The sequence below is a fragment of the Aulostomus chinensis genome, chromosome 20 (assembly GCF_037954235.1).
Source record: "Aulostomus chinensis isolate RoL2024-O1b breed Wild chromosome 20, RoL_Achi_v1.0, whole genome shotgun sequence".
NCBI lineage: Eukaryota > Metazoa > Chordata > Actinopteri > Syngnathiformes > Aulostomidae > Aulostomus > Aulostomus chinensis.
This window is the reverse complement of record NC_141339.1, coordinates 24,678,677-24,703,104: the sequence shown is the minus strand read 5'-3', so window position 1 is coordinate 24,703,104 and position 24,428 is coordinate 24,678,677. Positions and strand designations below refer to the sequence as shown.

At 49.6% G+C, this 24,428-nt stretch overlaps 3 protein-coding genes across 14 annotated transcripts in view; 2 read left to right on the top strand and 1 right to left on the bottom strand.

The window, feature by feature from the left end:
- On the top strand, positions 1–6,475 carry LOC147243430 (uncharacterized). Its single transcript, XM_086190593.1, has 3 exons — positions 1–121; positions 638–1,106; positions 6,064–6,475. The coding sequence occupies exons 1-3, from the start codon at positions 116–118 to the stop codon at positions 6,264–6,266; spliced, it is 678 nt and encodes a 225-aa protein (XP_086046719.1). The 5' UTR covers positions 1–115; the 3' UTR covers positions 6,267–6,475.
- On the bottom strand, positions 1,668–17,437 carry kidins220b (kinase D-interacting substrate 220b). Of its 6 annotated transcripts, none has more exons than XM_086190578.1 (30): positions 17,179–17,437; positions 16,190–16,348; positions 15,809–15,907; positions 15,535–15,633; positions 13,620–13,718; positions 13,372–13,473; positions 13,048–13,146; positions 12,553–12,750; positions 12,378–12,476; positions 11,980–12,078; positions 11,774–11,872; positions 11,406–11,583; positions 11,155–11,319; positions 10,839–11,018; positions 10,580–10,745; positions 10,346–10,497; positions 9,957–10,246; positions 9,597–9,737; positions 9,261–9,498; positions 9,078–9,166; positions 8,861–9,005; positions 8,461–8,623; positions 8,132–8,310; positions 7,653–7,888; positions 6,973–7,086; positions 5,944–5,967; positions 5,034–5,171; positions 4,827–4,925; positions 4,111–4,335; positions 1,668–3,897 (listed from the first exon to the last, which is right to left on the bottom strand). In XM_086190578.1, the coding sequence occupies exons 2-30, from the start codon at positions 16,319–16,321 to the stop codon at positions 2,737–2,739; spliced, it is 5,208 nt and encodes a 1,735-aa protein (XP_086046704.1). In that variant the 5' UTR covers positions 16,322–16,348; positions 17,179–17,437; the 3' UTR covers positions 1,668–2,736. The 6 variants fall into 6 exon arrangements, with proteins under 6 accessions (XP_086046704.1, XP_086046706.1, XP_086046705.1 ...); XM_086190580.1 differs by having other exon boundaries at positions 13,372–13,470; XM_086190579.1 differs by having other exon boundaries at positions 16,190–16,345.
- Positions 9,315–24,428, top strand: part of cep43 (centrosomal protein 43) — a 16,336-nt gene continuing 1,222 nt past the window's right edge. The window contains exons 1-18 of one of the 7 annotated variants that reach the window (XM_086190588.1): positions 9,315–9,519; positions 9,634–9,774; positions 11,785–11,967; positions 13,282–13,486; positions 13,606–13,728; positions 15,557–16,438; positions 18,942–19,112; positions 19,511–19,564; positions 19,655–19,709; positions 20,568–20,656; positions 21,187–21,318; positions 22,083–22,139; positions 22,219–22,289; positions 22,434–22,495; positions 22,773–22,834; positions 22,964–23,038; positions 23,435–23,616; positions 24,029–24,073. In XM_086190588.1, the coding sequence (XP_086046714.1) occupies positions 19,029–19,112; positions 19,511–19,564; positions 19,655–19,709; positions 20,568–20,656; positions 21,187–21,318; positions 22,083–22,139; positions 22,219–22,289; positions 22,434–22,495; positions 22,773–22,834; positions 22,964–23,038; positions 23,435–23,616; positions 24,029–24,073 (968 nt within the window). In that variant the 5' untranslated portion in view covers positions 9,315–9,519; positions 9,634–9,774; positions 11,785–11,967; ... (2 more) ...; positions 15,557–16,438; positions 18,942–19,028. Of the gene's footprint in view, positions 9,520–9,633; positions 9,775–11,784; positions 11,968–13,281; positions 13,487–13,605; positions 13,729–15,556; positions 16,439–18,705; positions 19,217–19,510; positions 19,565–19,654; positions 19,710–19,813; positions 20,477–20,567; positions 20,657–21,186; positions 21,319–22,082; positions 22,140–22,218; positions 22,290–22,433; positions 22,496–22,772; positions 22,835–22,963; positions 23,039–23,434; positions 23,617–24,028; positions 24,074–24,428 lie in introns of those variants that run through there. The other 6 variants (XM_086190589.1, XM_086190586.1, XM_086190585.1 and 3 more) reach the window with 6 other exon arrangements.

Below are 24,428 nucleotides of genomic sequence, written 5' to 3'. Positions count from 1 at the left end.
GGGGTCCTGTCCTGGGTCTGGATGGGTCCTGGGTCTGGACGGGTCCTGGGTCTGGACGTGACTGAGCTGCCTGACCCCACAGATGCGTTGATGGAGTGATGACAGCAGCTCCTGAATGAAGGTGTTCTCGTCTGACCACGCTACGTTCTCCACAGGTTCTCTAAAGGTTCCTTGAGGTCCTGGAAACCTCTTTTCCTCATGAATGTCTACATGTCCCTGTTTGACTTCAAGAGAACGTTCTGGTGGTTCTGTGTAAGCTATATGAAGGTTCCTTGTCAGACTTAGGTTCCTGACACCTGTGAAAGCTTCAGCTGCTGTAAAGTCCGAATCCTTGCAACGTCCTCCAGTTCTTTGAAGGTTTACAGGACGTTCCTTAGTGATGGTTTAGGAACATTCAGGATGTTCTGGGAATGTTTAGAGTGCAGGGGGGGGGGGGGGTGTCCACCGTTCTCATGACTTTCCCCCCTGAATTTTAAGTGATCACATTAAAAGTTACAGTTGAGAACGAGTGAGAGCCTGTTGGGGACCTCAAATGATTTCTGAGAACGTCTGGAAGGTTCCGACACCACAGCTGTGAATTCACACCCAGTACAACATGTGAGGTGTGCGTGTGTATGAGCGACTCTCTCTGCACCAGGTGCCAGGTGAGCCCGTGACTGTTCCAGCACCAATCAGGGCGCAGCTCCGAGGCAGTGTGGGGGGTGGTTGCTCCTCCCGTGTGTCCCGGACACCTGCAGCTCTTCCCGCGGTGATTCTATCCGCGTGGACCCGCAGCTCGGCGTGCATCAGGCCTCATGAGAGCCGAGAGAGTGGCCGGGAGGAGCCGCGTGCTCTGCTGCCTGCCGGACTGCTGTCGGAGCAGGAGCCCGGTACCTGTGCTGCTGCTGCGGGGCAGGGCCGTGTGCTACCGGCTGCTGCGGCAGCTGGTGCCCGGTCTACCTTCCGGACGAGCCGCCAGCAGGGTGGGGATTCTCCGGCACGTCATCGATTACATCCTGGACCTGCAGACCGAGCTGGACGACCCCACCGGGCCGCAGACCGCCGGCAGCAGCCTGGAGAGGAGCTCCGGCAGCAGGCACAGAGCAGCCCGAGCCTCCGCGCGGCAGGTAGGAGTGGCGCTGACTCTGCGACCGAGGGCTGCTCGGACTTCATCTGAGAACGTTTTATTGAAAAGTTTGTGTCTAGGCTGATAAATGATTTAAATCAGTTTAAAAATCATGAGGTGTTTGCTGCATCGTCACTGTCGGTCACGGATGACCTTTGACCTCAGGTGGGTGTGTCATCAGGCCAATGTAAGTAAAGATGCATGGACGGCGCCGCTTACGTGGCGAGGACTCAGGTTTAGCTAGCTAGATTAGCTGGCTAGCCTTCCTGTCTGAACCTGACCAGAACCCGAGTGTAGCAGTGGACGTCCAGGTGAACCAGACAGGTTCGGTTTGTATGAGCGTTGACTCTCGCGCCGCTGGTGAGGTGTTGAGGCTGGAGCGCCTGGCGCCGGCTCGCTGCGTCAGCTTCTGGTGGACAAAGACTCGCCAGTTCAGATTTGTCCACGTTGTCATCTTCATCCTCGTCTCCGATGGGCCCAAAGCTCGCTGCTTAGCAGGCTCATGTCGTCCTCACCATGTTGTACACGTAGCACCTTCTTTGTTGAGGAAACCAAAGAACAAACGAGTCCAAAGCAGCTTTGACGTTCACCAGCAGGTTTAATGGTGCGGGACAACAGAAGACTGGAGTCATGAGGCGGAGAGCACTGACACACAAACGCACAACAACAAGCTTCAACGTCCACATGCAGGTTCATGCAGGTTCATGCAGGTCACACACGAACTACAGAAGCGCCTGCTTCTGGGTTCGATCTCCTAAAATAGAACGAATCACTAAAATGTGAGGATTTCATGACACGACGCACTGGTTTGTTCATTTTTGGCTCAGATTTCAGAAAAACTACGTTAACTGTGAAACAACTTCCTGCTTCTAAAGCGTGACAACACATTGACGAGTTAGTTAACACTGATTAAATACTTAGTTACCTACACAACAACGTCGCTTCACACAAACTGACGTGATTTTTTTTCTCTATCAATTTAAAATGTTAAAAAACTCCGGCCGTGATGATCAGCAGCGTCCAGAGACACTTTCACTCCCGTCAAATACATTCAGACGTTAAAACCTTCATTCGCTGAACACGTAGTGACTTCTTAACGCTGTTCATCACCTCGTTAGCGAGTCAGAGTTCTTCTTCTTGTGATTAAATACTTGTCTTACGTTTCCATGAAGGACTTCTCTAAAGATACCGAGTCAATCATGAAGGACAAACAAGGTTTGCAGTCTGGAGATCATGAATTAAATAACAGGTTATTTTGATATAAACGTCTTGAAAGTAACAACCACATTCTGAGGCCTGCAGGAAAACCAGCAGTCACCTTCAGCGACGCTGCCCTCTAGTGGTCGTACAGCGTCCTGCAGGAGACAAATAACTGATGATCCACTAGTGGATTAATAGCGACGACGAGTCACGTGACAACAACGACATGCATCTGAGCTAGACAATCATGCATCTACTACCACTGAGTCACGGCGCCACGACAACGTTACAGACTGGAGCGAGTCCGCCAGCAGCCCCACCCCCACCTGCCGAGCGTTACGTCATTGACGCTGTTTTGACCTTCAACAGGTTGGCGGGCAGCTGCCGTCGGACCCTCAGTGCTCTCTGTATGTGTGTGGGTCACTGCGAGGTCACAGGATGCTCTCCCGCTCCTCGCCAAAGGTGACGGTGTCGGACGTCACGGCGCAGATCTCTGGCGGGTCCCCAGGCTTCAGCCCCCTCTTCAGGTGAACCACGCGGACGTTCTCGTTGTTTGGGCCCGGCCGGGTGGTGATGCCGGAGGTGCTAGTGGTGCCGGAGATGGGCAGTGTGATGACATCGCTGGAGGAGGAGGTGGTGGCGGCCTCTACAGGCTGGCGCGGGCGGTTGCCTTGCTGGGCATTGGTGTTGTTGTTGAGCGTCACGTTGCTGGGGGTGCGGTTCAGGTTGAAGCTCTTGGACGAAGGCCAGCTCTCCTCGGGGCTGCTCGCCAGCAGGCTGCACTGGTCCTCGGAGCAGATGGACATGCGTGCGACCGCCGGGTCCTGCAGGCTGCTGAGGCTGCTGGGAAGGCCGCGCTTCCTCGCCTGGCTCTCCTCGTCCAGCTCGATCAGGTTGGCCCTCTCCAGCTGCGACAGGTCCGCCTCCTCGTCCTGCAGCGAGTGGTTCGGCGAGCTCTCGTTGGAGCGCACGCCTGAGTCAGACGAGTCCTTCTTGTCCAGCATGGCGTCTGATAGGTAGTCCTTCCCCTTCAACGCCAGTGAGCCGCCGGGCAGTTTGGGGTCGACGAGCTTCTTGCCATCTTTTAGCAGGGGGGCGTCCGACTCCTCGGACTCCTCGTCGTCACTGGTTAGCTTCTGGTAGCGCAGCCCACCGCCGGCCTTCAGCTTCAGGTCGGCGGCGCCCTGGAACAACCCGCCTCGCTCAGCCGAAGTCTTTCGTGTCAGCAGAGACTTGGAGGATCCGTGGTCGGCCTTCTCATCCTCCTCTGTGATGGGGTCCAGAGCTTCGCCGTTGGAGGTGAACTCGGCGTTGTCTGCCGCCGGTTTGCTGTTCTTCTTGGCAAGGGATTTGCGCCCATCTTGCTCATCCTTGCTCTTGTCCTCTGATGATGTCATGAACTGTCCTGGCTGAGGCTGCACAGGTTTCTCGCCACCTCCGCCGCCACCCATTTCCAGCTGTGCCATCTGAGCAATGTACTCCTGGTAGGCGTTGCGGTACTCGGCCTGCTGCTTGTCCGTCAGCCTGGAGATGTCGTTGGATGACTCCTGAGAGTTGAGGCTGGTCATGCTGGCGGTCCGCTGAGGGACGCCCTGAGGACGCACACAGGCGACGACTTAGAAATGTCAAGATCAATGAAACGAAGATCAGCTAAAACAATCAATTAAAATTTAGAGTGCAAAGGAGAGATTAATCATCAGGTTAATCAGTTGAACTACAGGTGTGATTAATACACCAAAGAGCAAATCCAATAAGATTAATTAATCGATAGACTAATTAATCGAAGTTCGTCTGCTGAAGCTCACCATCCACGGCATGCTGGCGTGCCGCGGTGGCTCGTCCATCCCCACAGTGCTCAGCTCCTCAAAGCTCAGGTTGAAGCTGTACATCCCGTCAGCATTGGAGGCGCCAGCGTGGGGCGGAGCCACGGCCCGCCTGCCTGCCTCAGTGTGACCTCCCACGACACTCCCTTGCTCACTCACAACCTCCTCATGCAGCACCTGGCTCTCCACGTGACGCATGTCCAGGACCTGCAGGGACACGCAGGTGTCCAGAATCTCACAAATGGTTCTGCTGAAGGAATGAGTTCTGAGACCTGTAATTAAGTTCCCCTAGTAGAACAACTGGTTCCCTGGTCCTTGGTTCCCACCCAGCTGGAGACACTGGCAGGTTCAGTTCTACATCAGATCCACCAGCCTGGAGCTCAGTGGTGGTGACCTTGAAGTCATGTGACCCTGGTGTAGCTCCTTCCTAGGCTAATGTTAGCTTAGCACTGCTAACGTAGCATCCAGGCTTCATCAGAGGGTTCATTAGTGAAGATGATCTTGGTGAACTGAACCTGGAAGATCATCAACTTTTGTTCACTTTAAAAATCACCATAAATACTATAAAAGAGTTCTTAAATAAAGACAGTATATATAACTTGAATAAACTAGTAAACACATTATTCGTCTTTCTAGAATCTCTGTCATTTCATCATGGCGTCCTGATGTGTAATGGCGGCGTGTTTGCGTGGACTCACAGTGGCTCTGAAGAGCTGCCAGTCTCCAAAGTTCATGTTCATCTCCTTCTTCAGCTCATCGATGTTGCACTGAGACAGAACTCTGCCGTTCACATTGGCCTGGCCACACACACACACACACACACACACACACACACACACACACACTTTAACCACTGTAGCGTGTTTCACACCTGATGGAAAGTTGTCACAGTGTGAATCACTGACCTTCCTGATAGTTGCCGTGTACGCTCCCAGCATGCTGTGGTCGATGCCTTCGATCTGCCGCACACGCTCACATACGGCCTCGGTCGTCATGGCGCTGAGGAGGACGGTCGGACCCCCCGACACCACAGAGGCAGAACCCTGGCGCCAGACGCACACAAGGTCAATTCCCAGGAGAACACACACAGTGGCGGCACACTCAAGATGCAACATTTTAGTTTCGTGTGGCTTTTCCATGGCAACGGCAGGGCGGAGGCCTGGCGATGACCATCGTACAATCATGGCCGATGAGTCCAAAATCAAAATGAATTCACACATAAACAACGTCGGAGGTTGAATATGAAGGTGAATCAAAGCCTCACTTCTCTCCTTTCAACCTCCTGAAGGCGTTCGCTCTCTGAGACGCAGAAAGTCTCACACTGAGCAACGTTTCCCTCTGCGGTCAAAACAAACGAAGAGGATGCCGGTGGAAAAAGTGCGACTTTCTCCTTAAGTTTACACCAAGAGTCCAACTCTTCTGTGCGTCTGCTCAGATTCTGATGACCTTCATCAGGAACTTCAGGTCAGACGGTTTGTGAAGTGAAGGCTTCAAGGGTGAAAAGGAGGTTTTCAACTGTAGTTCCTCAAATGCAGTGGCATCGTTTCCTCACAGTAACACAGCCTGGCTGCTTGGGTTCAAGCCTGATTTGAATTGAAAACCATCTATTTGAGGAAATACGGTAAATTAAGGTTCTAATGTGAACAGTTACTTGTGTGTGTGTGTGTGTGTGGGGGGGGGGGGGGGTGTGGGGGTGTGTGTGTGTGGCAGCTAAACAGCCACGCTAGTGAAGCTAGTCCAGGCAAGGTGCATGCTGGGATAGGAGGGGGTAAGAAGCCTGAGGGAGGGAAGGAAGGACAGAGGGGACTTGAATACCTGCTTCCTTTTCAAAGACGAACCCTTTAACAGAGACAGACAGACAGACAGACAGACAGGGGATGATGAGACATCAGGCGGCTGAAGGGAAATGAACACTGTCACTGTTTTCTGTTTCAGCGCATCAGAAGAAGAAATCAGCAGTTTTAATAAACGCCAACATCTCGCCGAACACAGAAGAGGAGAGAGGAGGAAGAGGAGGAGGCTCGGCCACATCAGCAGGAAGTTTTAACTCACGAATTTCACCAGCAGCAGAGCAGGAGAGGTATGGAAGTTTATTCATGCAGAGAAAAGAGCATCAAGATGAAACCACAAAATTATAAGCTGACAGCTTTTAACCTCATAATTAAAAGATTTCAACTTGTGTGTTCGTGAGATTAAACGTCAATCAATGAAATAAAAGGAAGGTTCCTCCTGAGACGTCTCGTCCACTTCCTGCTGACGGACGTGAGCGGCCAGATAATCAGACTGAGGCTCAACGTGTCCACCGCTCATCAGGGCTGAACAACTTGAATTAACCGTCTACTTTGAAATGGAAGGCAGCTGCAGCATTGTTGAGAATTAAAGGTGGCGGTGCAGGGACGCATCCCGACTCCCTACAACCGTCACCTCAGCGAGCAGCACCCCTCATGACTGAACCTGTCGAAAATATTTAGATCGAGACGTTTAATTCAAAACTGTGCAGCCCCACAACTTCCATGTGTTGAGTCACTTAAAGATTCAGATTCAATCGAAGACGTTTTCACACCGCCGAGCCCTGGGACGGTCTTGCCCGCATCAAACACACAAAGAAACTAAATCTGTTCACGCATCTTAAAATAAAAGGGCTCCACCCAAGTGAGAGCACGCCAACATCACGCCAGCTACAAGCCAATCAGACCTGGAACGTAACTAAAACAATGGAACTTTCAGGTGTGAAAACGTCCAAAGTAGAACATGTAAGTGCGAATGAATCAGAACCAACATGAGAACACCTTCAGTAACCCTGTCCACCTCAGGCCCAGATCAGCTGGAGGTGTTTGTACTTACAAGTGCAGCGTCCCGGAGGAAGGCGTTTTTAACGAGCGGGCGAGGAGCAAGGTGTGACAGGTAGGATGCTGTGAGTGGGCGTGGCAGCTGGTAAAGGTGATGGGGAAAATATGGCTGAAGGGGGGAGGGGCAGAAAATCAACACAATGTTCATGGCGATGATTCAATATGACAGAAGAACAAGATGGAGGCAACATAAAAAAACAAGATGTCAACTCAAACAGTCAACCTGCTGCTGATTGGTTCACTTCAGGACAGGAAACAGGAAGTTTTGTAATGTCTGTTTGCGGGTCAGAGGCTCACTATCTCTGGTTTAGACACCCGAACTGTTGAAATGTCCACATAGAATGCTACAGCATTAGCATTAGCCTGTTAGCTTGGTTTTGCTAGCTTTGCTGGGTCTGTCAATCATGAGTCATTAACTCCTGATTGGCTGTCAGAGTCTTAGCAAGTTCAGGAGAACGACAGCAGAGATTCTCTTGACTGTTTGACTGACTGCAGACAAAATCATAAAATGACAAGAGGCACAAATGAAAAACTGAACTGGGAGAGGTGATGACATCACGGCGTCCCCGGCTGGCCTGGAACCAGCTGGAAGTCCTCCCTGCTTCCTCGGGACTGTCTGAAATGTTCCTTTAGTGTAAAAGAGAACCCAGCTTCAGCAAGTTCAACTTGACTCACCCGGTTGTAGAAAGGGTGCTGTGGACCCGCCATGCCACTGTAGTAGCTGCTGTGAGGCGGCGGCGAGACGACACCCCCTGCTGGCTGGTTGAACGGGCCACTGAAAGAGGCAGACGGTGAGCAGGTAGATGACACCTGACTGTACATGGAGGTGGGGCGTGGCTGAGGCTCCTGCAGGGGGAGGGATGGGTAGGTGACCCCGCCCATGTTCATCTGCTCCCGGGCAGCACGAACATCTGCGTCCAAGGGAGAACGATGACATCAGACCATTAGCATCAGCAGCAGTATTAGCATGAGCTGGAGTAGTAACATCAGCTATGGTATTAATGCTAAAACTAGCAGTAATATCAGTATTATCTACAGCATTGATGTAAGCTGAAGTACAAGTATTAGCAGCAGTACTACTATTAGCAGGAGTATTAGCATAAGCTGCAGTATCAGCATTAGCATTAGCTCCAGTGTGTTTGCACGGATGTGACCTGCGATGATCTCTCTGAGTTTGGGGTCCAGGTTGACGGTGCAGGGCAGGAAGGTCCGGATGTCTCTGGCCGTCAGCACGGGCGTGCGTGACGACAGGAAGACCTCGAAGCTACGAACGTCTCCGTCGATCTCCAGCAGAGGCTCCACGTCTTTGGTGGTGGGGATGTTCTTCGACACTCTAACCCAAACGCAACAAACACGTCATCTGCTGCCCAGTGGCGTCACTCGCATGCTTCTGAATATTTCTGACTTTAACATTTAAAAAAAAAAACAGCAATTTTCCACATGCAGAGTAATAAAGATGCTAGGACACACTGTGACCTCTGACCTCTCATAGATGGTCTTGAGCGTGGCCTGGTCGGGGACACCGTCGGTCTCCTCCAGGTACAGGATGAGCCAGGATGTCCTGTAGGGCCACTGCTCTGTCAGGTTGATCCAGGACGCCAGGCGGTCCCAGTTGAAGCTGATCTGATTGGCTCTCAGCAGACGACCTGCAGACACACGGAAGAGACGGTGTGAACAAAGGAGCTGAGCGACGGATCCTGATGATCAGGATCAGGTGGATTCAGGTACTCCAGACTGGACCCCAGTCCAAACTGGATCATGTTTCAACACCTCCACCTGCCACACTGGAGCATTTCACTGCCACCTGTTGTCGTAGTAACCAATTCTAGACAGTAATCAGTTACAGTAACTAGTTACTAGCTCTGGGTTCATCAGTGGCTGACCGGTGACGGACACGATGTTGAGCAGCCTCCTCATGGTCTGCGGGCTGATGTCGTTGAACCAGTCCTCCGTCACCATCAGCTTCGTCAGGTCAAACGACATCTGACGAGTCACTGAGCGCTGCACCTGCCGCCGGCGGTATGTGTCCTGCATCCAGAACACAGCTAACGTTAGAACATAGGGTTCTCAAGAACAACACACGCGCGCACGCGCGCTTACCCGTCGGTTGAGCGTGCTTTTGCTGCCAAACTTGGTCAACTCTCCTAGGCTGTGCTGAGACAACTTCCTGTCCAGCTCCTCGTGCCAACCTGCCGACACACATTAACAATCACAGATGTGAACCGAGCATGCTGGGACCTGGAGTTTCACATGAGCTCTGTTCTCTGGCGCCACCATACTTACCGTCAGTATTGGCAGGGTCTCCGTTAGCCGGCGCAGCAGTGACCATCTTCTTGGCACTAGAGAGCCCTCTGCTGTTGAGGAAGACGGGCAGGTGGACGATGTTCCTCATGTAGTCGTGTCCGTTGATGTTGGAGTCCCGGAGAACACTGTTCAGGTTCTGGTTGATGGCCTTGATGATGATATGAGGGTCGCTGGCGAAGATGGAGATGAACGGACCCTTGGAGAACAAAACTCGCACCTGTAGGAGCGCACGGTGAAGGTCAGCCTGACTTCCTGGTCCACACCCTCAAATCAAAGCTCCTGATGTCACAGTGGAATGTGTCTGATCTGTCTCACCGTGTCCAACATCTGCAGAACTTTGTCCTGTTCACAGGAGTCGAGTCCATCAATGACAACCGCCAGCCTGGTCTGATGCTGCGTGAAGCCATCGATGGTCTTCGCCATCCTCGCCATCAGCTCCACCTCATTCTTCAGGACCTGAGGGACACCAGAGGTCACGTTACAGATGCTCTAGGTGTGTCTGACCTCCTCGAGGTGCAACTGTCTGAGTTTAAGACCCCAGAATCCATCGCTGACATTCAACTGGTTTATGCTGGTTTGCCAGAGTGGTGCTCATCTCCTCCATTGATGTTGTAGCTCTACACACCAGCATAAACCCCACCTCTCAGTAAAGGTTATTTCCTCCGCTCCGCTAACCTTCATGAAGCCTTCGCTCTTCAGCTTGTGCATCCTGTTGGCGGCGCTGTGCAGCCTCTTCCTCTGAGAGTTCAGCACCGAGTCCATCACCTGCCACCACGTCCTGCAGTTCAGCAGCAGTGCCAGACCCACCACGCTGCCGATGGCGATCAGTACGGCATTCACCGTGCGGTTCTCGCTGTCCACCTTGAAGACAGCTAGCAGCGCCATGCCAGTGACCAGGCAGGCCAGCACCAAGATGAAGAGGATGAAGGACGGGATGCAGCACGTCTTCTTCCACTTCCTCTTCCCTGAGGAGACAAGAAGTAGTCCGTGTTCTGACCACACCCACTTACAGGGACACAGTTCTGACTACAGACCTGCTACTTGGTGCGCGTGCGTGTGTGCACCTTGTGTCTCCTCGGTCTTGAACACTCTGAAGAGACGTGTGGCGAGGAAACCGAATTCTCTCTCGCAGGCATCGGACAGTGTGGCAATCATCTCTGCCATCGACGTCTCCCCCCCAACGCTGGACAGACGGTTGTAGTCCGTGAAGAGAAACCTGCAGTGAGACAGCGTGACATCAGAATGACATCATATCCTCTGGTGTTCCAGACGTTTGTCATCTCTTCCCTGCGTGCTACCTGACAGGCAGGGCTCTGGTGCTCTGCTCCGGCAGCTCCGGTGGGTTGACGAACATCAGCTTCAGCAGCAGCTCCAGGTACCCGATGTGACGGGCCAGACGAGTGCTGAGCAGCCACGCCCAGTTCCAGTTCTCACCTTCGCGGCGCCCGCCAAAGTACACCACCACTGCAGGGTGACAACTAAACCTTCTTACAACCACACAGCAAAGACAGACGAGCATACAGAGACAAGCTCTCGTCTGACTGATGTGAGTCTCACCAAAGAAGACGTAGAGGAGCGCCAGCAGGCTGAGGTTGACCGCCATGGCGAGCTCAGGGTCAACAGTGAAGCCAAGGACAATGGCGACAGAACCACAGAGCAGCAGAGACAGAAAGACGACAAGCCAGGAGAACTGAAACAGCGGCTCGATCTGCTGTCCGGCAAATGTCTTCATCTCATCTGGGAGGAAGAGGAGGACAACAGGAAGACATGTTGTATGTGTCCTGTTAGTGTGTGTGTGTGTGTGTGTGCGTGTATGTGTGTGTATGTTGGTGCGTGTGTGTGTGTTTGTTTGTGTGTGCGCGCACACGCTCACCCTCCAGCTTCTTCAGCAGGAAGGACTTGCCGCTGCCCCACTGGGCGTACAGTCCCACACAGATGGGCGGCTGCATGGTGGGTTCACTCAGGATGTCGGCGAGAGCTGAGCTGTAGAGGTCGTAGCCTAGCATGTCTCCGTCAGACTCTGTGGGTGACAGGTGACCTGCAGGGGGCGGGGCTTATCAGTTCACACAGGTGACATCAGATGACAACTGCAGCCAAACTTAGAGATCGACCGAGTGAACCTACGCGCTCCGAAGATCTGTGTGAGAATGCTCTTCTGGTGGCTGCAGTCAATGTTGTATGGCGTCTCTCCTGCCTTGTTGGGTCGGTACAGCAGGCGGCCATCTTTGGGGTTTCTCAGGAGGAGCTCAGCCAGTCGGCGGCTCCGCCCACGAATGGCAATGTGGAGGGGTGTGTCTCCTTTCTGACGAGTAAAAAGGAGAACAAAGTTGATGATTCTGTTATGACTGGTAGAGTGAAAAAAACAAGCCAGTGACACGATACGATAAGAGCTAGCAGCTTCACATCTGTAACCAATGACTTTTATTGTGAAGGGCTGAGGGGGCGTCAGCTGTGGGCCACGCCAAGAGACGTTTCTCATCTCTGACTCTTACTTTGTCCACAGCCGACACTTTGGCTCCTTTATCGAGGAGCAGCTCCACGATCTCGATGTTCCTCATCTTGGTGGCTTTGATCAGCGGCGTCTCTCCGTCCTGAAGCAGGAGGAATGCAACATCAGGAGCAGGAACCTGATCGACTACATGAGCAGAACACCCCGCGTGGAGTTCATTCCGCCGATCCTGGTGTGGTGAGGTCTCACCTTGGTACAGGTCTCCGTGTCGGGGTTACACTGCAGGATGTCTCTCACCATGGTGGCGTTGCCCTTCTCCACGGCCCAGTACAGAGCCGTCTTACTCTCCTGAGAACACGGTAGAGTGAGACCACCACAACCTGTACGCCTTCCTCACTCACACGTGTACCAGTGATGCGAACACCCCCCTAACGATGCAAATACTACGACTAACACGGTACTTATCCTGCTAACGCGAATACAACAGAAACCACAATTATGCTTGAGCTACTGCAATGCTAATCATGCTAATAATACTACAAAACAATGGTATTCAGTCGTATCAAATACAAATCATGCAAATACTGGGAATAATGCTAATTCTGATACTAATACTATAGTAGTATTAGTATCGCACGCACACACACCTGTCCTCTGATGTCGATATCAGCATATTTATGTAGCAGAGCTCTGACGATCTCCACGTGACCGCCCCTCACCGCCCCAATCAGCACTGTGTCACCACTCTGAAACACACACACACACACACACACAGTCAGTAGTGCTGTTGTGAGGACCTGCCGCTGAGATGAGGCGTCTCACCCGGTCCGGGATGTTGACGTATGTCCCGGCGTCCAGCAGGTCCTGGACGATCTCGGTGTAACCCTCCTTGGCAGCGATCATCAGCGCCGTGTTGCCGTCCTTGTCAGTCATGTTGACGTTGGGGTTCCTCTTCAGCAGCTCCTTCACCACGTCGGTGTAGCCGCCCTTCACTGCCACAATCAGAGCCGTCATGGAGTTCTGAGGATGGCGAGACCAGAGACGCTCGTCTAATCTACTTCCTCTGACTTCTGATGTTCGATGTTGCCACTAAACTTGACTTCTTGTGGAAAAAAATAGTTAAATTAAATCAGAGTGAATGTACAACAACAGATACACACCAGAACAGTCGCTAGCGTTACTTTCAATACTCCAGGTACATTTCCAATACTACTACTACTGCTGTACTCTACAACGTCTTGATTTTGCGTCGATCCCCTCGCCGCCGTGTATCAGGAGTTTCATGTTATTGCAAGTGTGATTTCATTGAGAGCATACCGCCCCCTCCTGGTCCACGTCGGCGCCATTCTCCAGCAGGTGCATCACGCAGTCCAAGTGTCCTTTCCTGGATGCCCAGATCAGAGGGGTGGTCCCATACTGTAACACACAAAGGAGGTGTTACCAGCTTTGTGAGGACACAACACTGGCATTCACCCATTCACTCGCCACCCTCACACCTGGAAGCCTAACTCCGCCCTCACACCTAAATCTAATCTTCAGATATGTTTACAGGTGTGTCCCCCACAAACATGGTCAAAGGAGGCAGGACAGGACGTCAGAAGTTACATGGTTTTGTCATGGCGTCGTGCATCAGCTGATCACCTTGTCAGAACAGTTGACTTTGGCGCCGTTCTGCAGCAGCAGCTTGACGATGTCAGCGTGCCCTCGACCTGCTGCCCAGATGATGGGATACACACTGTACTGCTGCAGGAGAGAGGCAAGCAGGCAATGTGACATCAGCATGGAGAGAGGAACCTCCGGCTTCATGGAGCTTTCTAACGAGTTTCAGCTCATCGTTGCAACTTGACAATTTGTGTAATAAAGTTGTTCCAGCAGGAGAGGACGGTCACCTGTCCGGTCGTGTTGGGGTTGGCTCCATTCTCCAGGAGCAGCCTGGTGACCTCTGTACGACCTTTGTAAGCTGCCCACATCAGAGCCGTCCAGCCTCCCTGTGGCACAGTAGGAACGAATTTACAACATGACAACTTGACTTCAGCCAATATATACCTACATGTATATATATACATGTATGTATCCCTACATGTACGTGTATATACCTACATGTATATATATATATACGTGTATGTATCCCTACATGTACATACCTACATGTATATATACGTGTATGTATCCCTACATGTACGTGTATATACCTACATGTATATATATATACGTGTATGTATCCCTACATGTACATACCTACATGTATATATACGTGTATGTATCCCTACATGTACGTGTATATACCTACATGTATATAAACGTGTATGTATCCCTACATGTACATACCTACATGTGTATATACGTGTATGTATCCCTACATGTACGTGTATATACCTACATGTATATATGTGTATGTATCCCTACATGTACGTGTATATACCTACATGTATGTATCCCTACATGTACGTGTATATACCTACATGTGTATATATACGTGTATGTATCCCTACATGTACATACCTACATGTATATATACGTGTATGTATCCCTACATGTACGTGTATATACCTACATGTATATATATGTGTATGTATCCCTACATGTACGTGTATATACCTACATGTATATATATGTGTATGTATCCCGACATGTACATACCTACATGTATATATACGTGTATGTATCCCTACATGTACGTGTATATACCTGCATGTATATCTACGTGTATGTATCCCTACATGTACGTGTATATACCTACATGTATGTATCCCTACATGTACGTGTATATACCTACATGTGTATATATACGTGTATGTATCCCTACATGTACATACCTACATGTATATATACGTGTATGTATCCCTACATGTACATACCTACATGTATATATACGTGTATGTATCCCTACATGTACGTGTATATACCTACATGTATATATACGTGTATGTATCCCTACATGTACATACCTACATGTATATATACGTGTATGTATCCCTACATGTACATACCTACATGTATATATACGTGTATGTATCCCTACATGTACGTGTATATACCTACATGTATATATACGTGTATGTATCCCTACATGTACATACCTACATGTATATATAAGTGTATGTATCCCTACATGTACGTGTATATACCTACATGTATGTATCCCTACATGTACGTGTATATACCTACATGTATATATACGTGTATGTATCCCTACATGTACGTGTATATACCTACATGTATGTATCCCTACATGTACGTGTATATACCTACATGTATATATACGTGTATGTATCCCTACATGTACATACCTACATGTATATATACGTGTATGTATCCCTACATGTACGTGTATGTATATATACGTGTATGTATCCCTACATGTGTGTATGTGTGTGTGTATATGTATATATATATATATATATATATATATATATATATATATATATAGCTTTCAATATGTATATATATATATATATATATATATAGCTTTCAATATGTATATATATATACACACACACACACACACACACACACGTGTATGTATACGTGTATATATACAAATGTATACATAAATGTGTATGTATATATGTATACATAAATACACACACCTTTAATTATATATGTATATGTATATATGTGTGTGTGTATCTATATATATATATATAGATATATATATAGATATATAGATACACACACACACATATATATGTATATATGTGTGTGTGTGTATCTATATATATCTATCTATATATATATATATATATATATATATATATATATACACACACACACACACACAACAGGAAGTGCACTATGCCCCACCATGTCTCTGTGCTCGATGTAGGCGCTGTTCTCCAGCAGCTCCTTCACCACCTCCACGTGACCTTCTTTAGCAGCAGAGATCAGAGCCGACCAGCAGTCCTGACAACACAGAAACCTTGTTACCATGGAAACAGCAGCACTGTCCACCCTAGCCCAGATGTCCCCTGATATATAATCTTGTTCCCTAGCAACAAGGATCCGAAGTGCAGGAGGAAATATTCCTGCTACCTGAGAGGAAGCGTGTGAGAGATGGTAGCACGTTTGTGTGTCTCACCACGTCGTCCAGGTTGACGTTAGCGCCTCTCCTGATGAGCTCCTGGACGATCTCAAGGCTGCCCTGCTCCGCCGCCAGCATCAGAGGCGTCTGGCCGTTCTGTGGACAGTAAACTCATCAGGATGCCACCCAGGAACACCTCCAGATCGAACAGTGTGAAACTACATCTGGTTTCAGTATCGCAGGGCGCCATCCAGGATGCCACCAGCAACGGCCGCAAGTATCACGATGACAACACAGGCTGTAGTGGTACGCATCCTATCCTAGCACACTTGCTAACACCCACAAGCTCAGCGGGAGGGACAAAACATTCTGAGGTGTGAGATTAGAAAAGTGGGCATGTCCTAACAAACATGGCAAGTTGTGTCAGTGCAGACGTACGTCGCTGCGCCCGTCCACCTCCTTGAAGCGGTCCAAGTGAGCTTTGAGGGCAGCCAGGTTCTCCTCCTCCACGTAGCTGAACAGGTTCTGGATGGCCAGCGTGGTCATCTTGATGGATGTGGTGGTGTCCATGTCTGCAGTCGGTCAGTTCGCCCCCTGCTGGCCAGACACAACAACCACAACATGAACCAGCTGCAACAAAACCTGCTGGCGGGCCTGATGACCTTCGATCTCAGTTCCTGATGACAGGTGTGTGTGTGTGTGTGTGTGTGTGTGTGTGTGTGTGTGTGTGTGTGTGTGTGTGAGAGAGAGAGAGAGACACCTAAGTACTTCTGTATGTCCAGCTACTTAAGAGACGCTGATTTTTACCGCTCAAGGTGTCAGACGGATGTGAATTTGTTTAAAGGTCTCTGATGATGTCATTGAAGATCAAACACCAACAACTGCTTCAGTTAGAAATGAACAGGTTGTTAACTGGTGCGGTGCTGGGAGCCCTGGTTGTCCTTCTGGTCCCCAGTGACGCTCATGTGAAGAGAATTCTGACATCCAGATATCGATCGTTTTCTAAGCCGTCGATATCCGTCTGACCTTCAGATGATTCGTCTCCCCTGTCATGACGGAACATTATTCGGTATGCGAGTTATGAGACTTCCATACTTCTTAAGAAATACAGACAAATTGTATTTTTTCGTATTTGTAAAGCTCTCGTGTATTTATCAGCTGATATCGACATGCGTGAATATCAGTAATCAATCATTTCGGGTTGATCAGACGTGATTTCAGGTCTTAATTAATCATTCATAAATGTGTGGCTGCGCGCGAGCAGCTTCAGCCCTCATCGATCGATCCATCGAACCGATATTTTCTCCTGCTTGCGTCTCGCGGTCACCTGAATAACCTTCGAGCCGTCGGCCGCGGACCGAAAACACGACATAAAACGCAACCGTGACGTCAAACACACGAACGCCTGGCGAAGCTCAACATTTTACCTGATTTATTTTCAGACGATGCCGCGACGCGACAAGTGTCAATCAAACGTCCTCGGCGTCTGGTTGAGGATGCTGACGGTCGGAACCTTCACGGAGGGAACCGCGTTCGCCTTCAGAACAGAACCGTGCCAGAGGTCCGGTCGGTGCCGCGGGTTCGGTCGCCTCGGTTCGGTGGTTCGAGTTCGTTTCCTCGGCCTGTGTTGGGATGACAGCGCGAGCTCACTCTCCATCCCCAGCAGCCATCTTGATCCTCTCAACAACAAGCGGCAGCCAATCAGAGGCCGCCCTGCCGCAAGCTCGCCACGACGACGTTTGCACTTCCGTCCATTACTGCCAAAATAAGAGCATTTGTCACTTTTTTTACAATGATGTGTTCGGCTTTCGATTTTAAGATTCTCTTCTACTTGGACGCTGACAGGAGCCCGAATGACTGAAAGCGAACGAGCGAATCGTCATCTGGCTGAAGTGAATGTTGGCTGACTTCTGGTTGTTTCAGCAATCAGGAGGCTGCCCTTATTTTGAAAGAAATGTAATTTCAAAGCGCCCCAGACTGAAGGATGAGCTGCGACTTTATTCAATTGGAATCAAACGCTTTGTCTTTATAAAATCCCAAAATAAAGGACAAAGACAGTTTGATCAAGGCCTCTGACAGCAGTAGCAATGAGAGCTGCTGCTTCAGGTGAAGCTTCCAGTGTAAACTGGGAGATCTGTGCTCGTCCCAGTGACCTTCACCTGCTCCCAAATCTTCTCAGCTCATCCTCAAGTCCCAGTGGACATTTGAGAGAAATTCCAGCGATGCATTCATGAGATCAGGTTGTGCTGATGAGAACAAGAACAACAAACCACCGCTGGCACGAAAACTGAGCCACAACAACCTGATAGCAAGTCCCCATGGACAAGGAGGAGCAGCTCCTCCCAGGAGCAGGAGGTGTTCTTGCTCTCACATTGATGGAATTTCTGTTTGAGTAGAACCAAACATCTCATTAGTGAACAGTGACGTGTAGCCACGACCTGTTCCTGATTGGTTTTACTGAAGTGGTTCTATTTGGTTCTGGGATCGTTAGAACTCAGATGGTGGCTCATTATGTGGTTTCCCTCCATGGATCCAACAACCTCACTCGGTCCAGCAGATCATCGGCGAGGAACTCCTCAGGAGGGATCACTTTACTGGGGTTCAAAGTGCAGAGAACTGGCAGCAGATCAGGTCTTATCTTGTAGTTGGCCTGCTCAGCGTGTACACCATGCCGTGTGTGTGTGTGTGTAATCTTTAATAAAAATAGACACGCAGTCCATAAAAAGACTGACATGGATACACGTATACATTTCACATGAACAAACAGCATCACAAAAGTAAATACAAATGAAAATGAAAACAGGATCAGATCCAGGCTTTTGTTCCAGTGACCCCGGAGACTTGGCATGTAGCCGGTCCGGCTTCTCACCGCACTCATCAGAACATCAGGTTCCGCAGTACTGCCTGAAAAGTACCTACTCCTACAGAGACTTCACCCGTACAGCGAAAACCCCTAAATATCAGCACTGATTTGTAATAATGCTCTCAAATGGATGCTAAAGCGTCCAAATATCAGTTTTTTTCCATTTTCTAGCTGATTGATTTTTCTTTATCTTTTTTTTTTCTCTTGAACTGAAATCCAGAAGGAGATAATATTGCGTTGTTTGCTGAGGAATGTAAAAGATTTAGTCGTGATTCTCCCCTTTACCAGCTGGTGGCAGTAATGAGACATTCTTCTGCTTCCAACCAGGGAAGTTTGAACGTAGAAGAAGAAGTGGCTTCCGCTGGGTTTGTTTTGGTTGTCCTGGCAGCAGTTAGCATCTCGCTTCGGCTAAACATGTCAGCTACAGAAGACGACACCGAGCTGAGGGACCTCCTGATCCAGAACCTGGAGAACAACGGCGTCCTCAACAAGCTCAAGGTCCGGAAACTTGGCTTTCCTCCGTCCAACCGGCCGCCCGGTTAGCAACTCGAAGCTAATCGTAGCTGAAGTACTACAGCTGAACTTTTGCCGGCAAAGTTGTAGTAAGTGAAGATAGTCAGTCACGTTGCTTTATTGAAACATTTTTAATATAATAACTGATAGTTAAGCTACGAGTGTGACTTGTCCCAACAAATGTGTTTTTAGCCTCGTTGTTTGCGTTAGCTTAGCTTAGCTTAGCTTAGCTTACAATACATCTGGGTAACGCCTGAGAAATGATGCCGCTCTGAGAGAACGAGTTCCTCAGCACAAGTTGACCTCGACTTAATTAGTCAAAGCACAGTTAGCTTGTCACGTGTCGGCGTTTTCATGACAGTTGGTGGTGATGCAATGTCTAGGCGGAGATGAGGGCGGCGGTCTTTCTCGCTATGGAGGAGCAGGACAAGCTGGAGGTGAGTGGCACGCCGTCTGCAGCCATTTTGTTTCACTCCAACCGTTGTTCATTCATTCTTTCATTCACTGTCTTTTGCGTCTGTCCTCAGAACAAAAGCCCCCTGGTCAATGAGTCCCTGAAGAAATGCCTCAGCACCAAAGACGGTGAGCTGTCAGCTCTGCAGCTTTCCTCAGCAGAACTTGTGTTCCAGATGAGAGGAGATGTGGGACACACTGGAACTAGAAGCCAGTGTCTTCAGGTCCAGGGAAAGTCTCTAGAGTTACTTATGTGGATGTTCACAAGCATCTCAATACAATAAACCTGGGGTTCTCTCAGTGACATGCTTGTTCAGGAGTTGTTGAAGATTGGAGTTGTCACCACTGGGTGGCGCCATCTGAGTGTAAGGAACAACGATGCTTCTTGTTACAACAATGCAGTGATAGAATCTTTTTCTGTGTCCTGTGGTAATTAAATGTAGCATGACATGTTTCCGAGGATGTGATTGGCTGGCAGGCAGAAAGCAACCGGAAGCTTCTTCATCACAACATGGAGCTGTCGCTCATGTCAGCTGATCATACACTCAGACAACGGTGCCACAGTGTGACGTGTCTTTACTGACAAACCGTCCTTGTGTGAGCCCAGCTGCAGAGAACAGCCGGCTCTCCCTGAGAACCCTGTCAGACGAGCACCACGAGCTACCCCCTTTAGCGTTTATGAATCTTAGCTTTTATGAATGTTTGTGACTCCAAAAGAATTTGTAATTAAAGACGTATCAGACTTGATGGAAGGGAAACTTTCAACCAAAACATCACAGTAAAAAAAAATCAACTGTTAAAAATACCCTGAAACACTAAGATGAACAGTTGAGAGGCTTGAGGGGCCCAGTGAAACCCTCTAAGCCATCGTCACATGACCTCCCACAATGGACCATGTAAGAAGATCTAGATGAGCGTCAAGGTAGAACTCGATGAGGTCATGTGATGACGGTTGCCCTTGTGTCCTGATGTTTCTATGTCCCGCAGGTCGCCTGGTTGCCAGTCTTATCGTGGACTTCCTGCAGGTGTTTCACCTGGACTTCAGCCTGTCTGTGTTCCAGCCAGAGATCAACTCGGTGAGACTACCAAGCTTGAATCACATGACTGAAAACACGGGTCTCCTCAAGTCTTGCATCAAGTGTATTTCCCCTCCTCCTCTAATTCTTAGTGACTCCAGAATGCAGGAAGGACCAGCCACACATATTTAGCTTGAAGCTAACAGAGACTGATGCTAACAACAGTGAAACCGATCCCTCAGAAACTAACAAACTAGAACACTTGTGGTTTGGCGGAACCTGGTGCTCACTGACAGTGATTCCTGAAGTGTCCTACCCTCCATTCACTCCAAGCTAAAGAACACGTGGCTGGCTCTTTGCTGCATTCTGGAGGGAAAACAGCAGCTTTGAGAGCCGGAAACACGGACTCCCTCTTTAGATGAAGTACCATCCTAACCCGAGAGATCTTCCTGAATGTTATTCTCATCGCGAGTGGTGGAGGAACACACCGTCCATCTTCAGCTCCATCACTGCTGCTCTTCAGCTTCAGTGGGGCTGCAGCGTAGCGCCCTCTAGGGCTTCATAAATGCTCGGTGTGTTTGCGTTGGCAGCTGAACAGTCTGGAGAGTCGGGAGCAGGTCTGCAGGGATCTGGGTCTCTCTGAATCTGAGGTGAACAGGAGCTCTCCTCTGCTGCTAGACCTGGTCAGGAGAGGACGCCACAAGTCCGCTGTGTCCACGGAGGTGAGACCGCCCCCGCCGCTACATGTGTACCATACCAATCCTGTACATCTGAGCTGCCTTAGAGGGTGAGCTCAGTACGCCAGGTTCTGCTCAGCATTCTGATCTGGGTCAGTGGCTGTTGACAGGAGAGGTGGGCGGAGCCTTGGTTTCCTGTTGATCTCAGTGTGCTCCGGTTTCTCTTTCTCTGGAGCAGTTGTGCTGTCACTGAGCGTTTGTCCTTACTGATGTCAGGCTGCAGAGGCAAGCCCTGCAGGAGCAGGGGGAGTTCTCCAGTGCAGCACCGCTGATGTTTTCTCAGGTTCACTCCCAAAGCTCTTGGCTCTCCCCCAGCCGCCCGTCTGCGGGGGGTGACCCACAGCACTGGGGACAGTCACAGGTTATGCTGCTCATCGGCCCTACGGCAGCAGGGAGCAGATCGTGGCCAGACGCCGTATGTTAGATTGTACACACTTCAATTTAATGATCCCTGATTAGATAAAACCTCCAAATACCTTCACAAATATTTCTGTTTTTCCTCACTTCAAGTTTTGTAACTTTTACTCACAAATTTATGGAGCTTTGGAGTTAGAGGGGTTTTTTGTAACATTTTTTTCCTTAATGGAATTTATTTGTGGCCACAACATAAAACTTGTTCAAAGATTTGAAAAAAGAACGAAAGAACCGAAGCTGAGGGAACAAGTTGTGTCTCGTGGTCTCCATATCTCTCGCTCCCCAGTGGAACCTCAAGGGTTCTGTGCAGATTGAAGTGTCACTGTGGTCCACAGGAACCATCCCTGACGCAGGTCGCACAGGCTCGGAAGACGTTTGACCTCTACGACAAGGTGAGCGTCCCAGTCCTGTGTATTTTACCCGTGTGATGTCACGCATGTGTTAATGAGCTGTTGTGATTGGCTCCTGCAGGACAGAAGTGGCTCCGTTTTAAAAGAGGACCTCGAGCGTGTCTTTGCTGACTTGTTTCCGAGTCTGAGCAAGTGAGTGTGAACGATGGCGCCGGTGATCAGACGCCTCAGCGCGGCAGTTAGCACTCCAACTCAAAGCTTTGGTGTTGTGTGACTCGAGCCACCTGACCTGAGTGTGTACAGGTGACATGAGACACACGTGTTTGTGACCTGCAGGACCCTGCTGGACAAGTTCATCGCTGACGAGCTCAGAACTGCTGACAGCAGCCTCAGTCACAGTAAGATCATCGGTGCTGTTCGCCGGAATCATGTGATCGCCTGTCTGGTAACATTCCAACTGACGACAGTCACTTGTCTCCGAGATCAATGGAGTCCTAGAGAAGCCACAAATATACCTGAGCCAGCGAGACAAACCTCACAACAACGTTGTTAACAACTTGTATGTCACCACCTAAAAGGAGGGCCTCTGCAGCCGGCGTGTCTGTGGTCTCAACGGTTCCTCCGGCCGCCTCGGCCCTCCGTCGTGTTCACTGCTGGTTCTCTGCTTGTTTTCAGCAGCAGACTTCCAGCTCTTCCTGGGCCTCTACAAGCGTCTCTTCACTCAGTGCAGAAGTGTGGTGAGTCTCAGACCACTGTCACCTTCCTCTGGACCCCAACACACACACACACACACACACACACCCTAGGAATCTAAGACAACATGGCACCCGTAGCAGGATCAGAGGTAACCGTGTGTCTCCTGTCAGGTTGTCCAGGGCGACGTTGCTCCGCCTCCATGTCAGTTTGCTGTGGAAAGAATCATCTCTCCGCCGCTCAGTGAGGTACGGCTGCACAAAGAGCTGGTAGTGGTTTCTGCTTACTTTCAGGAAGGGAGGGAGGGACTTGTGACTTTGATTGGCATCGTTCACACACGAATGTGCATGAAGCAGCTCCAGACACTTCCGCTGGCCAAGCAGGCTACTTCCTGTTAGCTCTCTGCTAACTGGTGGGTCTCAAGCGAAGATCCGTACGTCATCAGACATCTCACCAGCGATGTTTGACCAACAGCTCTCAGGGTCGGACTCTGACGAGAAGGATGAAAGGATGGGGGGGCGTTGTCATTGGTCGTCTTATCCAAACCCTTTTCATCATTGATGAGCAGCTGTCAAACGTCAAGTCAGTAGTGGAAGTATTCAGTGTGTGTGTGTGTGTGTGTGTGTGTGTGTGTGTGAGATCAGGACCCAGAGGGTGTGGTTTCTCTGAGTAAAAGACACGCCCAGCAGCCGGGGCTCAGGCGCAGCGAGGCATCCGACAGCTTGGGTCTGAGGAAGGATCTGGATCTGGAGGTGGACGCCGACGCCGACGATGGAGACTCATTCTTTGATGACCCGTTGCCCAAACCTCAGAAGACCTACGGCTGGTGAGGACCTCTGACCTTTGATTGCTGAAACTGAGCAGAAATGGATGCTTTTAATTTTTGAGACGAAATCAAGCAAAGCAATTTCACATAAAACATTTTAAAATAATTGTTCAAGAATAGAAATTTTTAGTGGAAAATAAGAAAAAGCATTCCATAATGAATCATTTTAAAAAGTTTTTTGAAAATGAAACCCAAATATGAATGAGTGACTACTTTTTAATTGGTTTTGATTACTAGACAAATAAGTCAAGCGAGTCAAAGGTCTGAACCTCAACCAGGATGGGTGTGTAGACGCCAGGGGTCCTGAGTCACCAGTGGGACCAACTGGTTTGGGCCGGTTGTTGACGGTGTTGTAGTGTCCTGTTACTCCACATGCTTGTCTGCTCTGTTTCTCTCTGCTGCCGGCCGGTAGTTCGTCCCTGTTTGGAGAAACGGACGCGTCTGAGAAGACAAACGAGTGAGTACAACAACCAGCAGGAGTGCAGGGACCTGGACCAGGAGCCACAACCGGCAGATTCTGCTTTCTTTTTTATCAAATTGTGAAAAAGGGACCTAAACACAAGAAGTTCTTTTTGACTGTGAGATGGAGGAGCATGAATCAAACCAACTTCTGACATCCCTGAACGGGATCACTTCCTGTAGTCCTACAGGAAGTGATCCTGTCACTTCCTGTAGGACTACAAACACACCTCGATCCTCCAGAATCCCAAATCTTTTGTTTCTTGATTATCAAGTTTCTGTTCCTCAAATGTTTCACTTCAGTCACGTGACCGTTGTGAAGCTCTTGACAAGCCTTGAATGCACCCTAGTAT